Raw genomic sequence first — 16,096 nt, forward strand, 5'->3', positions numbered from 1 at the left:
GGACGAAATATGATGAAGGCCAAATTTTGGATTAAATCGGGTTGTCATGTCAGTTCGAGAGTTATCGTGTCTCCATCAACTACATATGGTTTCATAGGGGTTTTTTACATCATTCGAACTTAAACTAAGTTTGGACAAAATATTACTAAAGCCCAATTTTGGACCAAATTGGTTCATCCGTTCGAGTGTTATCGTGCGCACCAGCCAGACAAACAGACGGACGGACATGGCTAAATCGAATCCAAATTGTCTGAAACACATTTCGTCCAAACATACTTGGGGTCTAAAACCATTATTTTGGTGAGGCATATTTTGTCCGTATGAAGGTGTATATATCCTTGTTAGCATAAATACTGAGGGTATAATCAGGTTTGGGAATCTCCACAAGCTGCAAAGAAGTGAAGAAACTAACCTCTTCTAAGAAGATGTACAAAGTTCCACAGCAAAAAACTGTGAAACGGGTTCGTTCGATGATGACGATGGTTTCTCAGGTAGTGAACTCATCGACCTGATATGCTGCAGCTCATGGGTGTGTGTAACGTTGTTCTGAGATGCGACCATTTTCAATGGGTAGTAAGACACCAACAGCAGAGTTGAGACAATATGTGATATTTTCTTACTTATTATTTACGAATATGTAACAAGGGTAGTGATCATAGATGGTCTGTCGGAAATTATTACGTCAGATTATTATGTCAGAATACATTTCAGACGTATATTACATACATACATCAGAAACGTCGTAAACCTAGCCAAAAAACAAGGTTTTTGACAGAATAAACAATCAAATTGCATTACCTTAAAATCGGTTTTTTTCATACTAATATAACTCTTTATATTAGTATGAGATGTTATTTTATTAAAAAAAACAAACATAAAAAGATTTCATTCCAAAAATATATGTACATGTTTTATATATTTTTATACATTATATGTTTGTTTTTTATTTCAGCCGATAATACCCCGTTATCAAATCTATGGATTTAAGTTGTAATTTCCATACAATATATGTATGTCAAATTAATCGAGATAATTCACTTAATCCTCGTATAAGTGTATAGTCTAAACCAAGTTTAATTCTTTGAAACATACGTAAGGTAGTGCTAGTGTTCGAAATGTATTGCAGATGGCGTGCTATGTGCTTAATCCTATATATTCATCAATTATATTGGTTATTTAAACAATTTAAATATTTTTTATAGTACTCATTGGTAGGCGTTATAAGAAAAAAATTGTAACCAAGGTATATTTATTATAAGGTATATGCATGAATTACAACAACTAACAAATTTACAAAACCAACATTGTTGTTATTGAAAATTAGTTGTCAAAGAACATATTGAATAATAGGGTCGTTCCAAATTTTTTTCAGGAAAAACATAAATGCATTTTGAAAATCCTCTAGAATAGAACAAATTTGAAGCAAAATGTAAATATAAAGCATTCATAACTCTCGTAGGTCATTTTTATTACACGTTTAGAATCAAAAGCAGTATTTTATGGTGGCAGATTTCGAAGTTTCAAATTTCATGAGTAGACCCTATTACATTTTGAAAACTAAATTTACAAAAAAGTAAGAATACAGCTGATTGTCACTTCTACCTTATATGAATATGCCTTGATTGTAACCATTTGATAAAAAAAATTCAAAAATCTGATTAATTTTTAATTGATTTTTTGCCGATAAAAGTAATGATAAAAAAAATTTTGTTTCATTAGAAATTATTTTGATAAAGCAATTCTCATATTAACTAAGAATTTTGTTGAATTTTATTTTTTTCAAGCGATAAAATGTTTTTCATATTAACAAACTGGTTTATCGATTTTTTAATTTTTCTTTGATAAAAAAATTGTCGCATATACAATAAGGTTTGTTAAATATCAAAGTAAATTTCGATAAAAATATGTTCATATTTACAATTATTTTGTTGATTTGTTTGTTAAATACAAACCCAAAAGCCACAAAAAGATAGATACATACACACATTTATAAATGGTGGTGGTTGCCTTTTTTATTGAAATGTATGGAATGCCAAATGCAAAACAACAACAGACGCTAGGTACATACACAATTATAAATTATACAAGAAATAAATGAAAGAAAAACGTAATGAAAAAAATTATAACAAAAGTAATAATTTAGCGTCACACTTGAATTTAAATGGAAGAAAACAAATAAAACACTTTTAAATATAAAATACAGGAATCTCGTTGAACGCTTCTCGTTAGTTGTGAAATAAAACAAATTCTCCTGTTAAATTAGAAACCATCAGCGGCAAATCGGCATCTGGAATAAAATGTAATAAATAGGTGCATCATATTTTAAATATTTAAAATAGTATTACCGTGCAATTGCTTCTTCGTCCAATAAAATATTTCGATTCTCCCTTTTCCGATTTTTGCATTACATTACAAAATTTGGTTCCTCATAAAATGTATAAGCACCATTATTTGCACATAAACACTGATTTATTTCCACACTTTTCGATCTGATCATGTGACAAACGTTGAAAACCAGGGGTGCCAACTTGGTGGTTTTCCCGCTACTTGTAGTGATTTTTGACGTACAAAAACCACTGTTCAAGCAGGAATGTCAACAGTTTTAAGGTAAAAATCGCTACAGACCTATGGTGCGTATGTGGCTGTAACGATTTTTACCTCGGGACAGTTGACATCCCTGTTGAAAACCATTATAACAACAAATATTGGTTAAAAAATGTATACAAATTTCAATGAATTATTTGTTTCAACTCGTTTATCGGTCGCTTTTTGGTAACATTTTCATGTTTGATAAATATTTTCCCAATATATTTGAAATATTTTATCGACATACAACAAAAAAATGGTGATGAAGCTTTTAATCAAAATTTTCGGGGTGTCTTTTTTTTCTGTGTACTACTTACGCTGAATAGCTAGTTATTCTACGACAACTAGAACTTGAAAAATCAACTAAAAACATATGTACATACATATGTATGCTCTATTTCATGAATATTTGAGGTAGAATTTGTTTTCAATTTCAACACACCTCATATTTTTATTTTATTTTGTTTCGCTCTCTGATGGATTTGACCATGCGAACTTCTGATTTGTAGCCGAACACACTAGGCCATGTACGAACATTAATGGTTGTTTAAACACTTACATGTGCACCACCAACTGTTCTTTGTTTTTAACAAAGAGGACCCGACCGACGGTTACCACCCAATCTACTCGCAATGCTATAGACTGGTGAATTTAATATGGTGATGTCATAGGAGGGGGTCTATTGTCACCCAATTCGATAGTCATGTGAAAGGCAATTGTCTCTTCATTGCATTACCATGGTAGAACAAATATAAGGTAAAGTAAATACTACAACAAATACAACTCAACAACAACCACATAGAAATTTGTATTTGTTTGTAACGCTAGTGTAAAAAATATATGTAAACAAAATAAGGAAATGTCTATAAATTATTTGAATTTAAAAAACTAATAATTTTTCACATTTGATTGAATAGTTTGGAAAACATGAATGAAAATTCTTTACATTTTCAATTTGGATGTTTCCATATCATTCCTCTAAATGCATAATTTCTCGCAGAAAGTAGAATTCTTGCAAAAATGTTTGAGGTCGCTGGATATTCATTGAAAAAGGAGAAGCTGATTCAATATTTTGTTTTTGAAATCGGAGAAGCACATGTTTATTAGGGCTTTATTTTTTTTCAAATTTAACAAAATACCTCACTTATTAACAGACGCTGTACCGCCTCTATAAGGGGTAGTTTACACTATATGTAAATGTCATATGACGTGAAATTTTCCATCATTATATAGTCGCTAATATGTGCAATATTGGGGATTTTCCTTACGCCATTTACCTTGCGTCCACACCAGCAAAAATGTAATAAAATTACTTCTCCACATTGCCTGCGTGGGTAGATATGGAATGTTTTTATTTCGTGTTATATGACATTTACATATAGTGTAAACTACCCCTAAGCGGTGTTTTATTGGGTATATGATGTTTTCGACGTTTTCAAATTTTTTTAACGGCGAACATAAGCTACAAGGCTGTAAACGAAAAACTGGTGGGCCAACATATCGAACAGGTGATCATCGAAGACCGTGATACCCCCAATACGGAAAGATATTGCAAGAGATCGGGGAAAGTGGAAATCTATCCCTAGCTCGGCTTATGGGACAAATCGTCTGTGCGCAAGCAGATCAACCTGATCCGATAAACGTGCACTAAAATGATTAATAAAAGCAATTATTATTTTTTATAAATTTATTCTTATTTATCAAATAAACGATTATTATTATTTTTTTATACAAAATACAAATACAATATTCAAATTGGGCTAAATTTGATTTCGATAACATTCCACAAATATTTTGTTCTTCTCAAAATACTGGGGTAATAATAGAAGGCTGATCATAATATGTTTTCTTTTTTTATTTTGGAATGGGAAGGGGGAAAGGGTCGGTCATAATCACTTGTTTCCAATCACACATACATTCAACATAAATACATAACTAAGATTATACGAATAAAGTTTGATTTGTTTTCTTAAATTAATAACATTATTTAGAGAGACAGAAAGGGAATATGGGGATTTTGGGGAGGAACGAACATGGGGACGTTGTGTGGGTGGTAAGAAGCTATTCATTACATAGTTTATATAATTTAGAATATATTTTTCACAATATTACACATCTCAATATGTTCGGATAATCGACGAATGAATGAATGATTAATCCATAGATAAACTTTACAAACAAAAAAATAAAATAAAACAACTGGCTACCATGCGCTCTTTTCATTGAGATGGGAAATCATTTTCTCAGGGGATCCAAACTTTCCAAAGTGAAATCATCTACCGAGATTTTGCTTAGTTTCTGGGGGAAAATACTTTGATGGTGGGTTCCGGTGTTGGATGTATCAAAGGGATCCGAACCAAATAGATCGGCAAGATTGTTGTTGTTCATGTTGCCATTGGTCAGTAAATTGTTAATGGCATTTGGTGATGTGCTGTTGTTGGTAACCGAGGTACTGCGACGGGAAGCCGAGACTTTGGGTGGTGGAGCCACTACAAAGAAATAATGAAAGAAGGGATTTAGAATAAAATCATAATTTTTAAAACTTTCTTATGTATTTAAATTGGTACTTACACAATGGTGGTGTAATGGTCAATTCACTGAACGTGTTATTGCTAATAATGCTGGTATTGTTGTTGTTGTTGAATTTATTATCATTATTGTTGTAGAACAATTGTTGACCAAACGAATTGGAGGGTTCAAAACCAAACAAATCATTGCTAATGTTTTTACCACTACCAGTGCTATTACCATCTGTTGACTCCTCAGCTCTTGGATCAAAATCACTATCCGAATCGGAATTCAATAAAAGCTCTTCCATTTTTTGCACATTATTATTCATCGACTTGGTATTGGCATTGTTGTTGTTACGTGGCGGTACAGCGGGTAAGAATAGCGATGATTTTAATGAATTCGATGAATTGGAGTTGGTATCGATCAGTAGAGTCTTATCATCATGCTGTGACAGACCATTTGAACCATTAGTCAAATTCTGATTGGATTGTGTCGAGGCATCACCATTTGTGGTCACCGTCTGTTGTGGTACTTCCAATATATCTTTGATATTTTGTTTAAACAAATAAGCATCCAATTCTGATTTTGGTAGCTTTTGCGATAAATCTCTCAGCCGATATTTCAGAATATTAACAGTTTTCTCTAAGTCAGCAATTTGTTGTTGTGCCTTGCCCAGTTCTGTTTTCTCCGTGGTGCTAACATATTTTCTGGAAGAGAGAGAAAGAAATAAATTAGTTCAGAATGGCTTCCTTTGGAAGAATTTTATCCCTATAGATGATTAAACAGAGTTCTTCTTATAAAAGACCAACAGTCTTCTTATAGAAGACCAGCCATCTTCCAATAGAAGATCTAAAGTCTTCCCATAAAATATTAAATTGCCTTTCAAAGGTCTTAGCAAAGAAGGTCCAAAGGTTCTTCATATAGAAGACTAAAAGGTATTTTAATAGAAGACCCAAAGGACTTCGCATTGAAGACCCAAAGGTCTTCGCATAGAAAACCCAAAGGTCTTTGTATAGAAGACCCAAAGGTCTTTGTATAGAAGACCCGAAGGTCTTCGTATAGAAAAGGTCTTCGTATAGAGGACCATAAGGTCTTTCTACAGAAGACCAATAGGTCTTCCATTAGAAGACAAAAAGGACTTCCCATAAAAGACTAAAAGGTCTTAGTATATAAGACCGAAAGGTGGGTTTATAGGGGTAAACAAGGACTTCGTCTAGAAGACAAAAAGGATTTCGTAAAGAAGACCCAAATGTCTCCCTATAGAAGATGCAAAGGTGTTTCCATAGAAGACCAAAACGTCTTCTTATAGAACTTCGTGTAGAACACCAAAAAGTCTTCGTAAAGAAGACCCAAAGGTCAAGTCCCAAAGGTCTTCGTATAGAAGACTAAAAGGTCTTCGAATAAAGGACCCAAAGGTGTTTGAAAGAAGACCCAAAGACCTTCGTATAGAAGGTCTTCCAATTGAAGGCCAAATAGTCTTCCTATAGAACACCAAAAGGTCTTCGTATAGAAGACCCAAAGGTCTTCGTTTAGAAGACCACAAGGTCTTCGTATAGAAGACCCAAAGGTCTTCGTTTAGAAGACCACAAGGTCTTCGTATAGAAGACCCAAAGGTCTTCGTATAGAAGACCCACAGGTCTTCGTATAGAAGACCCAAAGGTCTTCGTATAGAAGACCCACAGGTCTTCGTATAGTAAAGCATATGTTGATTCCTCAGCTCTTAGATCAAAATCACTTTCCGAATCGGAATTCAATAAAAGCTCTTCCATTTCTGGTCTTGGTAAAGAAGACACAAAGTCCTTGTAAAGATGACTCAAAGGGTATTCCAATAGATGACAAAATGATCTTCCTACAGAAGACCAAATGGTCTTCCATGAAAATCCAATAGGGACCAAAAGACATTCCAATAGAGGACCAAAAGGTCTTCCTATAGAATACCAAATTTCCCTTTTATAGAAGACCCGTTTCTTCTCAAGTCGAAGACCAAATTGTTCTGCTATTGATGACCATATGATCTTGCAATAGAAGATCAATAGGTCTTCCTATAAAATACCAAAAAGTCTTCCCATAGAAAACAAAATGGTCTTCCTATAGAAGACCAAATGGTCTTCCCATAGAATACCAAAAGGCCTTCCAATAGATTGCACTCCTTTAGAAGACCACATGGTCCTCTTAAAGATTGCACTCCTTTAGAAGACAAACTGGTCTTCCTATAGAAGACCATCTGGTCTTCCTATAGAAGACCATCTGGTCTTCCTATAGAAGACCAACTGGTCTTCCTATAGAAGACCAACTGGTCTTCCTATAGAAGACCAACTGGTCTTCCTTTAGAAGACCAACTGGTCTTCGTATAGAAGACCAACTGGTCTTCCTATAGAAGACCAACTGGTCTTCCTATAGAAGACCAACTGGTCTTCCTATAGAACACCAACTGGTCTTCCTATAGAAGACCAACTGGTCTTCCTATAGAAGACCAACTGGTCTTCCTATAGAAGACCAACTGGTCTTCCTATAGAAGACCATCTGGTCTTCCTATAGAAGACCAACTGGTCTTCCTATAGAAGATCAACTGGTCTTCCTATAGAAGACCAACTGGTCTTCCTATAGAAGACCAACTGGTCCTCCTATAGAAGACCAACTGGTCTTCCTATAGAATACCAACTGGTCTTCCTCAATAAGACCAACTGGTCTTCCTCAATAAGACCAACTGGTCTTCCTCAATAAGACCAACTGGTCTTCCTCAATAAGACCAACTCGTCTTCCCATAGAAGACCAACTGGCCTTCCTATAGCAGATCAATAGGTCTTTTTAAAGAAGACCAACTGGCCTTCCTATAGAAGACCAACTGGTCTTCCTATAGAAGACCAACTGGTCTTCCTATAGAAGACCAACTGGTCTTCCTATAGAAGACCAACTGGTCTTCCTATAGAAGACCAACTGGTCTTCCTATAGAAGACCAACTGGTCTTCCTATACAAGACCAACTGGTCTTCCTATAGAAGACCAACTGGTCTTCCCATAGAAGACCAACTGGTCTTCCTATAGAATACCAACTGGTCTTCCTATAGAAGACCAACTGGTCTTCCTAGAGAAGACCAACTGGTCTTCCTATAGAAGACCAACTGGTCTTCCTATAGAAGACCAACTGGTCTTCCTATAGAAGACCAACTGGTCTTCCTATAGAAGACCAACTGGTCTTCCTATAGAAGACCATCTGGTCTTCCTATAGAAGACCAACTGGTCTTCCTATAGAAGATCAACTGGTCTTCCTATAGAAGACCAACTGGTCTTCCTATAGAAGACCAACTGGTCCTCCTATAGAAGACCAACTGGTCTTCCTATAGAATACCAACTGGTCTTCCTATAGAAGACCAACTGGTCTTCCTATAGAAGACCAACTGGTCTTCCTCAATAAGACCAACTGGTCTTCCTCAATAAGACCAACTGGTCTTCCTCAATAAGACCAACTGGTCTTCCTCAATAAGACCAACTCGTCTTCCCATAGAAGACCAACTGGCCTTCCTATAGCAGATCAATAGGTCTTTTTAAAGAAGACCAACTGGCCTTCCTATAGAAGACCAATAGGTCTTTCTAAAGAAGACCAACTGGTCTTTCTAAAAAAGTCCATAATGTAGACCTAAATCTCCGTATAGAGGACCGAGAGGATGTCAACTTTTTTTCTATTGAAGGCTTAGAAAGACTTAAACCTCTTATTGGAAGTTTTCAAAAAGTCTTCCCATTGCATTTGAAATCAAAAAAAAAAATTGTATATCTCACCTAAACGCCAATTCGAATGCCTGGCCAATGGTCAATGTGATATCCGATGCCAATTTATTCGATATGAAAACAAAGCATTCATGTGTATCCTCCTGTGTGGTGGACGACGATTGTGTTGAACCATCTGGACTACTGCCACGACCATTTGAATTGTTATCACCTCCGGCAGTGGGTTTTACCGTTTTCGCAATAAAACTAAAGAATTTCTTAACACCCTTCTCATCGGCACAATACGAAATGTTGTGCAATGGGAATTGATGTAAAATCTTTTGGGTTCGTGGCTCCTGGACAGCAACACCATCGACGCTAATTGTGATTTCGACTTTTTTGAATTTCTCTTGAGTACCCGTTTCGGCTTTTTTCATTTGTTGGGCAAATTGTAGCTTGCGTATGGTATCCTTAACGACTTCAATACCCTTTGGTTGGTCAACCGGGACATTGCCAAAGAACTAATGGAGGGAGGAGAAAGAGGATAGAAGGTGATTACTGTGAATGTGGTATATTAAGATTCTTATGGAGCTTACTTTGACTAGATAGACTACATGACCATTGATAAGGGCCTCGGGGGTATGCAACCAGTTGCGTTTTCCTCCCTTTGCATCTTCTTTGTTAGCACCATTTTTAGTTTCTGTTACCTCAGCATCCTTATCTTTGTCTTTGCTTGTGTTGTTGTTCTGTTTATTCCAAAACTTTAGTTGAGATATTTTCGCCGTTTTCTCCATCCTGCAGTCTAAACGAGCTATGTTTTAAGAAATTGGAGGGGGGTTATATCTGAAAAAAAAAAATAAAAAATAAATCATTTTGAAATTATTAAAGAAGTGAAGAAGATAAATTAATAAAATAGTTTGTATTGTAGAAACAATTATTTTGGTTTCTAGGAAATTGTTAGGGAGGTACATACATATATAATAAACGAGGGTATAATAACAATGAAGCTGAATGTTGCCGCTGCTACAACAACTTTGTATATTCCGATTTGTGGGATGTTGAAGGTTTCAGCAACATTTCAAATAGATTTGAGTTTTCAAAAAATATGTTGTTATGAGGAAAGTTAAGTTGTTTAGTGATGTCGTGATCTGCTATATGTACCTCCTACTGTACAAGACATGTGGTAGTCATTTTAAAAATAGAGTTCCCCCTCAGCATTTCTGTGAAAGCTAAAAGCAATTTGTTGTATATTTTTTCTAAAATATTTTATTTATAAGCAAATGTTTTCTTTGATAAGATTTTATTTCCTCTTCGTTTGAAGTAAAAGTAAATATTTGTTAATAACTTTGAAAGTTGTAAATGATGTGTTGCTTTCATTCTCACTTGTCCACATACCCTCAGTGAATATTGTTCTATATTTAAAATGGATTTCAAAATACTCCTCATTGCAATTAAAAAAAACGTGAAAGCCTATGCTGGTCAGACAGTGGATCAGTCATACGGGCAGTTAAGGGGGAAATATTTATGGAATTTGAAATATTTTTCCACTTCGTGATGGTATGTCAAAACGCCTTTTGTGTGAAACGTCTGCTCACCAGCCAATGTAATAGAAATGAATACTGGTTGTACACCCCCTTCAAATCTCCCCCAAATTTTAAATAGCTTATCCACTTCATAGAATAGGTACATCTCGGCTAGTTTGGTGTGCATGTGCATATGAATTTCATTTGATTTTTTTTCTATTTTATTAACTATTAAAATAAGTAAACAAAGCAAAAAGCAAAAAACAATTTGTTCACGACACAATAAAATTAAGGTAATGGAATTTACAACACGAAATCATCATCATCAGGGCCAGTATAGTTACTCAACAGCATCAGCTGGTTTCGATATTAACTAATTAATTACATTATAAAAAAAATACCTTTCCACAGACACAAAAAGTTGTTTCTTTCTCTTTTTGTTCAGAATTTAAATATATTTACAGTCACTTAAAATTATTGTTATTATACCCTATACCACAATGTGGAAAAGGGTATAATAAGTTTGTTTTCCCAAAAATTCATGTAACGCCGCGAAATATTCGTCGTAGACCCCTCATGTGGTATACCAAACTTCATATCTCGACGAGATAAAGCGATTTAGCTATGTGTGTCCGTCCGTCCGTCCGTCCGTCCATTAAAAATTGTAATCAAGCTACAGGCCGCAATTATGGACCGATTGTCACGAAATTTAGTATGAAGGTCGGGGTTGTACCAGAATAGAACTGATTAGTTTTTGGCGATGATCGTGAAATATTAAAGGGATGAAATGGACCAAAAACAAAATTTTTGGTCGATTTTGTAGCCGCTCTGTAGGTCGCAATAATAGTTCGATCGCCGCGAAATTTTACACAAAAGTTAAGTTTATGATGGAGAAGGCGTGTGAAAAGCAACATGAATATCGGATAATATTTAGCGGGTTAAATGGACCAAAACTTTTGTGTGAAAATTGGTAAAATTTGTAATGTACAGGTTATATTTATCCATGGAGGAAAGATATTGCAAATCTATAGTGGTATAGGATATCACATGGTCGGCCCTGTCCGACTATAGCCTGCTCTTACTTGTTTTTCTTCTTCTTTTGTTTAAATTAATCACAATAAGCAGGGTGTGTTGTTGTTGCTGTTTTTGCTTAGAATCCCGCCAGTCACTTTGATGCGATTAGACAAATGAATATACATTTTTTTGAAAAGGAGGAAAAAATGTCGACTTTGTCTACAATTAATTAAAGATTCTAAAGAAGCCTCAGGTAGTTGTTATAAAAATAACAGCAAAATGCAATAAAAGCGAACTACCCCAGGGTAGTTAGTTGTCCACAACAACAACAAATGGATAATGGGCAATATTTTATGTAAATTTTTAATTGACATCGTAGGTTTCCAACATTTGTCATTAGAGAGTGAGGGAGATTGACAAGTGAGGATAAACATTGATAAAGAGATACAAGTAAAAAAGGCAAAAGTTTGCGTTTTATGAATTTCCCAAGATTTGTAGATATTATAGTCCACAAGTTATACTATCCGTCGATCGAACCTTAATTTTGTCGATGACATCATCTAATATAATTTGAATTATGCATATTGATGCCTTACCTTCTCACCCACAATCTCGTGTCTTAAATAATAAAAATTTTCAGGAGAAAAAAAAATAATTTTTTGATATATCGGTGGTTGCGTAAAAGTTTAAATTAAATTTTTAGAATATTGAGTACATCTAATCTCTTAACCCATTTCGTACTTGGTGTTCATTTTTCGAATAGTAAAATCAACTTTTTTTTTTCAAAAAAAATATTTATGGATGAAAAAGGTTAAATTTTAAACAAGTTTTGGAATATGTATTAAGTCTGATCTGCCAGCAAATACAAACAAATTCTTCTCTTGAAAACAGGTACTGTTGAGGTACTGTTCTACGGATGCTATATAAAACGTGGACCTGTACCGACAAATTTCTGGAGGCAAGTTTAGTAGCACCAAAGAGGACTAAATATGTATTAAATACAGTCATTTCTGTAGGATAATATATAATATAATTGTTCCACCAACAATGTGTGTGAAAATAAATTGGAATTTAAATTGGAAAATTTAATTTTAGCAAAGGCGCACACCAATAACAGGGTGATTATGAGATGACATTTTAAATTTAAATTGGACAAATTTAATCACAAATTCCAATATAAGGTGATATTTTAAATTGAAATTGGACAAATTTAATCACAAATTCCAATATAAGGTGGAATATTAAATTAAAATTGGACAAATTTAATTACAAATTTTAATACGCAAATTTGCTGATGTGCATACTGCTGGAACCACTGTTCAAAAACGGTGATGGGTGCGCGGAATAATTTTTTTTGTAATCAACATCGAAAATGCCTACAGGCCATGAATGTCGGATTTTTCTATATCTGTTCAGAGGCTGGTAAACAATTATTTGATATATCCCCAAGAGAAAATTTGATGAAGTTTATATATTGTTTGGCCCACTATTCAAAAACGGTGCCTCGTGCGTCGATGAAATAATTTTTGTCGGAGTCAGCATCGAAAATACCCCTAGGCCATGTATTTTGGGAAGATCAAAGCTTATTAAAATCTTGGAAAAAAAATAATTTGTATATACACCCAACTTGCAGACATGCATATTTTGTTAGGCCCACTATTCCGAAACGGTGGATCGTGCGTCCACGGGATAATTTTTATTGGAATCAGCATCGAAAATACCTCTAGGCCATGTATTTTGGGATGATCAAAGCTTATTAAAATCTTGGAAAAAAAATAATTTGTATATACACCCAACTTGCAGACATGCATATTTTGTTAGGCCTACTGTTCTGAAACGGTGACTCGTGCGTCCACGGGATAATTTATATTGGAATCAGCATCGAAAATACCTCTAGGCCATGTATTTTGGGAAGATCAAAGCTTATTAAAATCTTGGAAAAAAATTATTTGTATATACACCCAACTTGCAGACATGCATATACATGTATATACAATTTTTTTCCAAGATTTTAATAAGCTTTAATCTTTCCAAAATATATGGCCTATAGGTATTTTTGATGCTGATTCCAATAAAAATTATCCCGTGGACGCACGAGTCACCGTTTCAGAACAGTGGGCCCAACAGGAAATGCACTTCGGGAGGTTCATTGGGTGTACATACAAATAAATTTTTTCCAAGATTTTAATAAGCTTTGATCTTCCCAAAATATATGGCCTAGAGGTATTTTCGATGCTGATTCCAATAAAAATTATCCCGTGGACGCACGAGCCACCGTTTCAGAACAGTGGGCCTAACAAAATATGCATGTCTGCAAGTTGGGTGTATAAACAAATAATTTTTTTTCCAAGATTTTAATAAGCTTTGATCTTCCCAAAATACATGGCCTAGAGGTATTTTCGATGCTGATTCCAATAAAAATTATCCCGTGGACGCACGAGCCACCGTTTCAGAACAGTGGGCCTAACAAAATATGCATGTCTGCAAGTTGGGTGTATAAACAAATATTTTTTTTTCCAAGATTTTAATAAGCTTTGATCTTCCCAAAATACATGGCCTTGAGGTATTTTCGATGCTGATTCCAATAAAAATTATCCCGTGGACGCACGATCCACCGTTTCGGAATAGTGGGCCTAACAAAATATGCATGTCTGCAAGTTGGGTGTATATACAAATAATTTTTTTTCCAAGATTTTAATAAGCTTTGATCTTCCCAAAGTACATGGCCTAGAGGTATTTTCGATGCTGATTCCAATAAAAATTATCCCGTGGACGCACGAGTCACCGTTTCAGAACAGTAGGCCTAACAAAATATGCATGTCTGCAAGTTGGGTGTATATACAAATTATTTTTTTTCCAAGATTTTAATAAGCTTTGATCTTCCCAAAATACATGGCCTAGAGGTATTTTCGATGCTGATTCCAATAAAAATTATCCCGTGGACGCACGATCCACCGTTTCGGAATAGTGGGCCTAACAAAATATGCATGTCTGCAAGTTGGGTGTATATACAAATAATTTTTTTTCCAAGATTTTAATAAGCTTTGATCTTCCCAAAGTACATGGCCTAGAGGTATTTTCGATGCTGATTCCAATAAAAATTATCCCGTGGACGCACGAGCCACCGTTTCAGAACAGTAGGCCTAACAAAATATGCATGTCTGCAAGTTGGGTGTATATACAAATTATTTTTTTTCCAAGATTTTAATAAGCTTTGATCTTCCCAAAATACATGGCCTAGAGGTATTTTTGATGCTGATTCCAATAAAAATTATCCCGTGGACGCACGAGTCACCGTTTCAGAACAGTGGGCCTAACAAAATATGCATGTCTGCAAGTTGGGTGTATATACAAATTATTTTTTTCCAAGATTTTAATAAGCTTTGATCTTCCCAAAATACATGGCCTAGAGGTATTTTTGATGCTGATTCCAATAAAAATTATCCCGTGGACGCACGAGCCACCGTTTCAGAACAGTGGGCCTAACAAAATATGCATGTCTGCAAGTTGGGTGTATAAACAAATAATTTTTTTTCCAAGATTTTAATAAGCTTTGATCTTCCCAAAATACATGGCCTAGAGGTATTTTCGATGCTGATTCCAATAAAAATTATCCCGTGGACGCACGAGCCACCGTTTCAGAACAGTGGGCCTAACAAAATATGCATGTCTGCAAGTTGGGTGTATAAACAAATAATTTTTTTTCCAAGATTTTAATAAGCTTTGATCTTCCCAAAATACATGGCCTAGAGGTATTTTCGATGCTGATTCCAATAAAAATTATCCCGTGGACGCACGAGCCACCGTTTCAGAACAGTAGGCCTAACAAAATATGCATGTCTGCAAGTTGGGTGTATATACAAATTATTTTTTTTCCAAGATTTTAATAAGCTTTGATCATCCCAAAATACATGGCCTAGAGGTATTTTCGATGCTGATTCCAATAAAAATTATCCCGTGGACGCACGATCCACCGTTTCGGAATAGTGGGCCTAACAAAATATGCATGTCTGCAAGTTGGGTGTATATACAAATTATTTTTTTTCCAAGATTTTAATAAGCTTTGATCTTCCCAAAGTACATGGCCTAGAGGTATTTTCGATGCTGATTCCAATAAAAATTATCCCGTGGACGCACGAGTCACCGTTTCAGAACAGTGGGCCCAACAGGAAATGCATTTCGGGAGGTTCATTGGGTGTACATACAAATAAATTTTTTCCAAGATTTTAATAAGCTTTGATCTTCCCAAAATATATGGCCTAGAGGTATTTTCGATGCTGATTCCAATAAAAATTATCCCATGGACGCACGAGCCACCGTTTCGGAATAGTGGGCCTAACAAAATATGCATTTCTGCAAGTTGGGTGTATATACAAATAATTTTTTTTCCAAGATTTTAATAAGCTTTGATCTTCCCAAAATACATGGCCTAGAGGTATTTTCGATGCTGATTCCAATAAAAATTATCCCGCGGACGCACGAGCCACCGTTTCAGAACAGTGGGCCCAACAGGAAATGCACTTCGAGAGGTTCATTGGGTGTACATACAAATAAATTTTTTTCCAAGATTTTAATAAGCATTGATCTTCCCAAAATACATGGCCTAGGGGTATTTTCGATGCTGATTCCGACAAAAATTATTTCATCGACGCACGAGGCACCGTTTTTGAATAGTGGGCCAAACAATATATAAACTTCATCAAATTTTCTCTTGGGGATATATCAAATAATTGTTTACCAGCCTCTGCACAGATATAG

The 16,096-nt window shown here is 35.1% G+C and overlaps 1 protein-coding gene across 6 annotated transcripts in view; it reads right to left on the minus strand.

Annotated features, from left to right (window-relative positions):
- Positions 1–4,351: 4,351 nt before the first annotated feature.
- Positions 4,352–16,096, minus strand: part of ced-6 (PTB domain-containing adapter protein ced-6) — a 71,470-nt gene continuing 59,725 nt past the window's right edge. For 5 of the 6 annotated variants that reach the window (XM_073990683.1, XM_073990684.1, XM_073990686.1 and 2 more), the window contains 4 exons: positions 9,398–9,644; positions 8,874–9,322; positions 5,158–5,804; positions 4,352–5,075 (listed from right to left, as the gene is read on the minus strand). In XM_073990683.1, the coding sequence (XP_073846784.1) occupies positions 4,822–5,075; positions 5,158–5,804; positions 8,874–9,322; positions 9,398–9,595 (1,548 nt within the window). In that variant the 5' untranslated portion in view covers positions 9,596–9,644 and the 3' untranslated portion in view covers positions 4,352–4,821. Of the gene's footprint in view, positions 5,076–5,157; positions 5,805–8,873; positions 9,323–9,397; positions 9,645–9,774; positions 10,216–16,096 lie in introns of those variants that run through there. The other variant, XM_073990687.1, reaches the window with a different exon arrangement.

Source organism: Musca autumnalis, unplaced genomic scaffold (genome assembly GCF_047663935.1).
Source record: "Musca autumnalis isolate F117 unplaced genomic scaffold, ASM4766393v1 scaffold_5, whole genome shotgun sequence".
NCBI lineage: Eukaryota > Metazoa > Arthropoda > Insecta > Diptera > Muscidae > Musca > Musca autumnalis.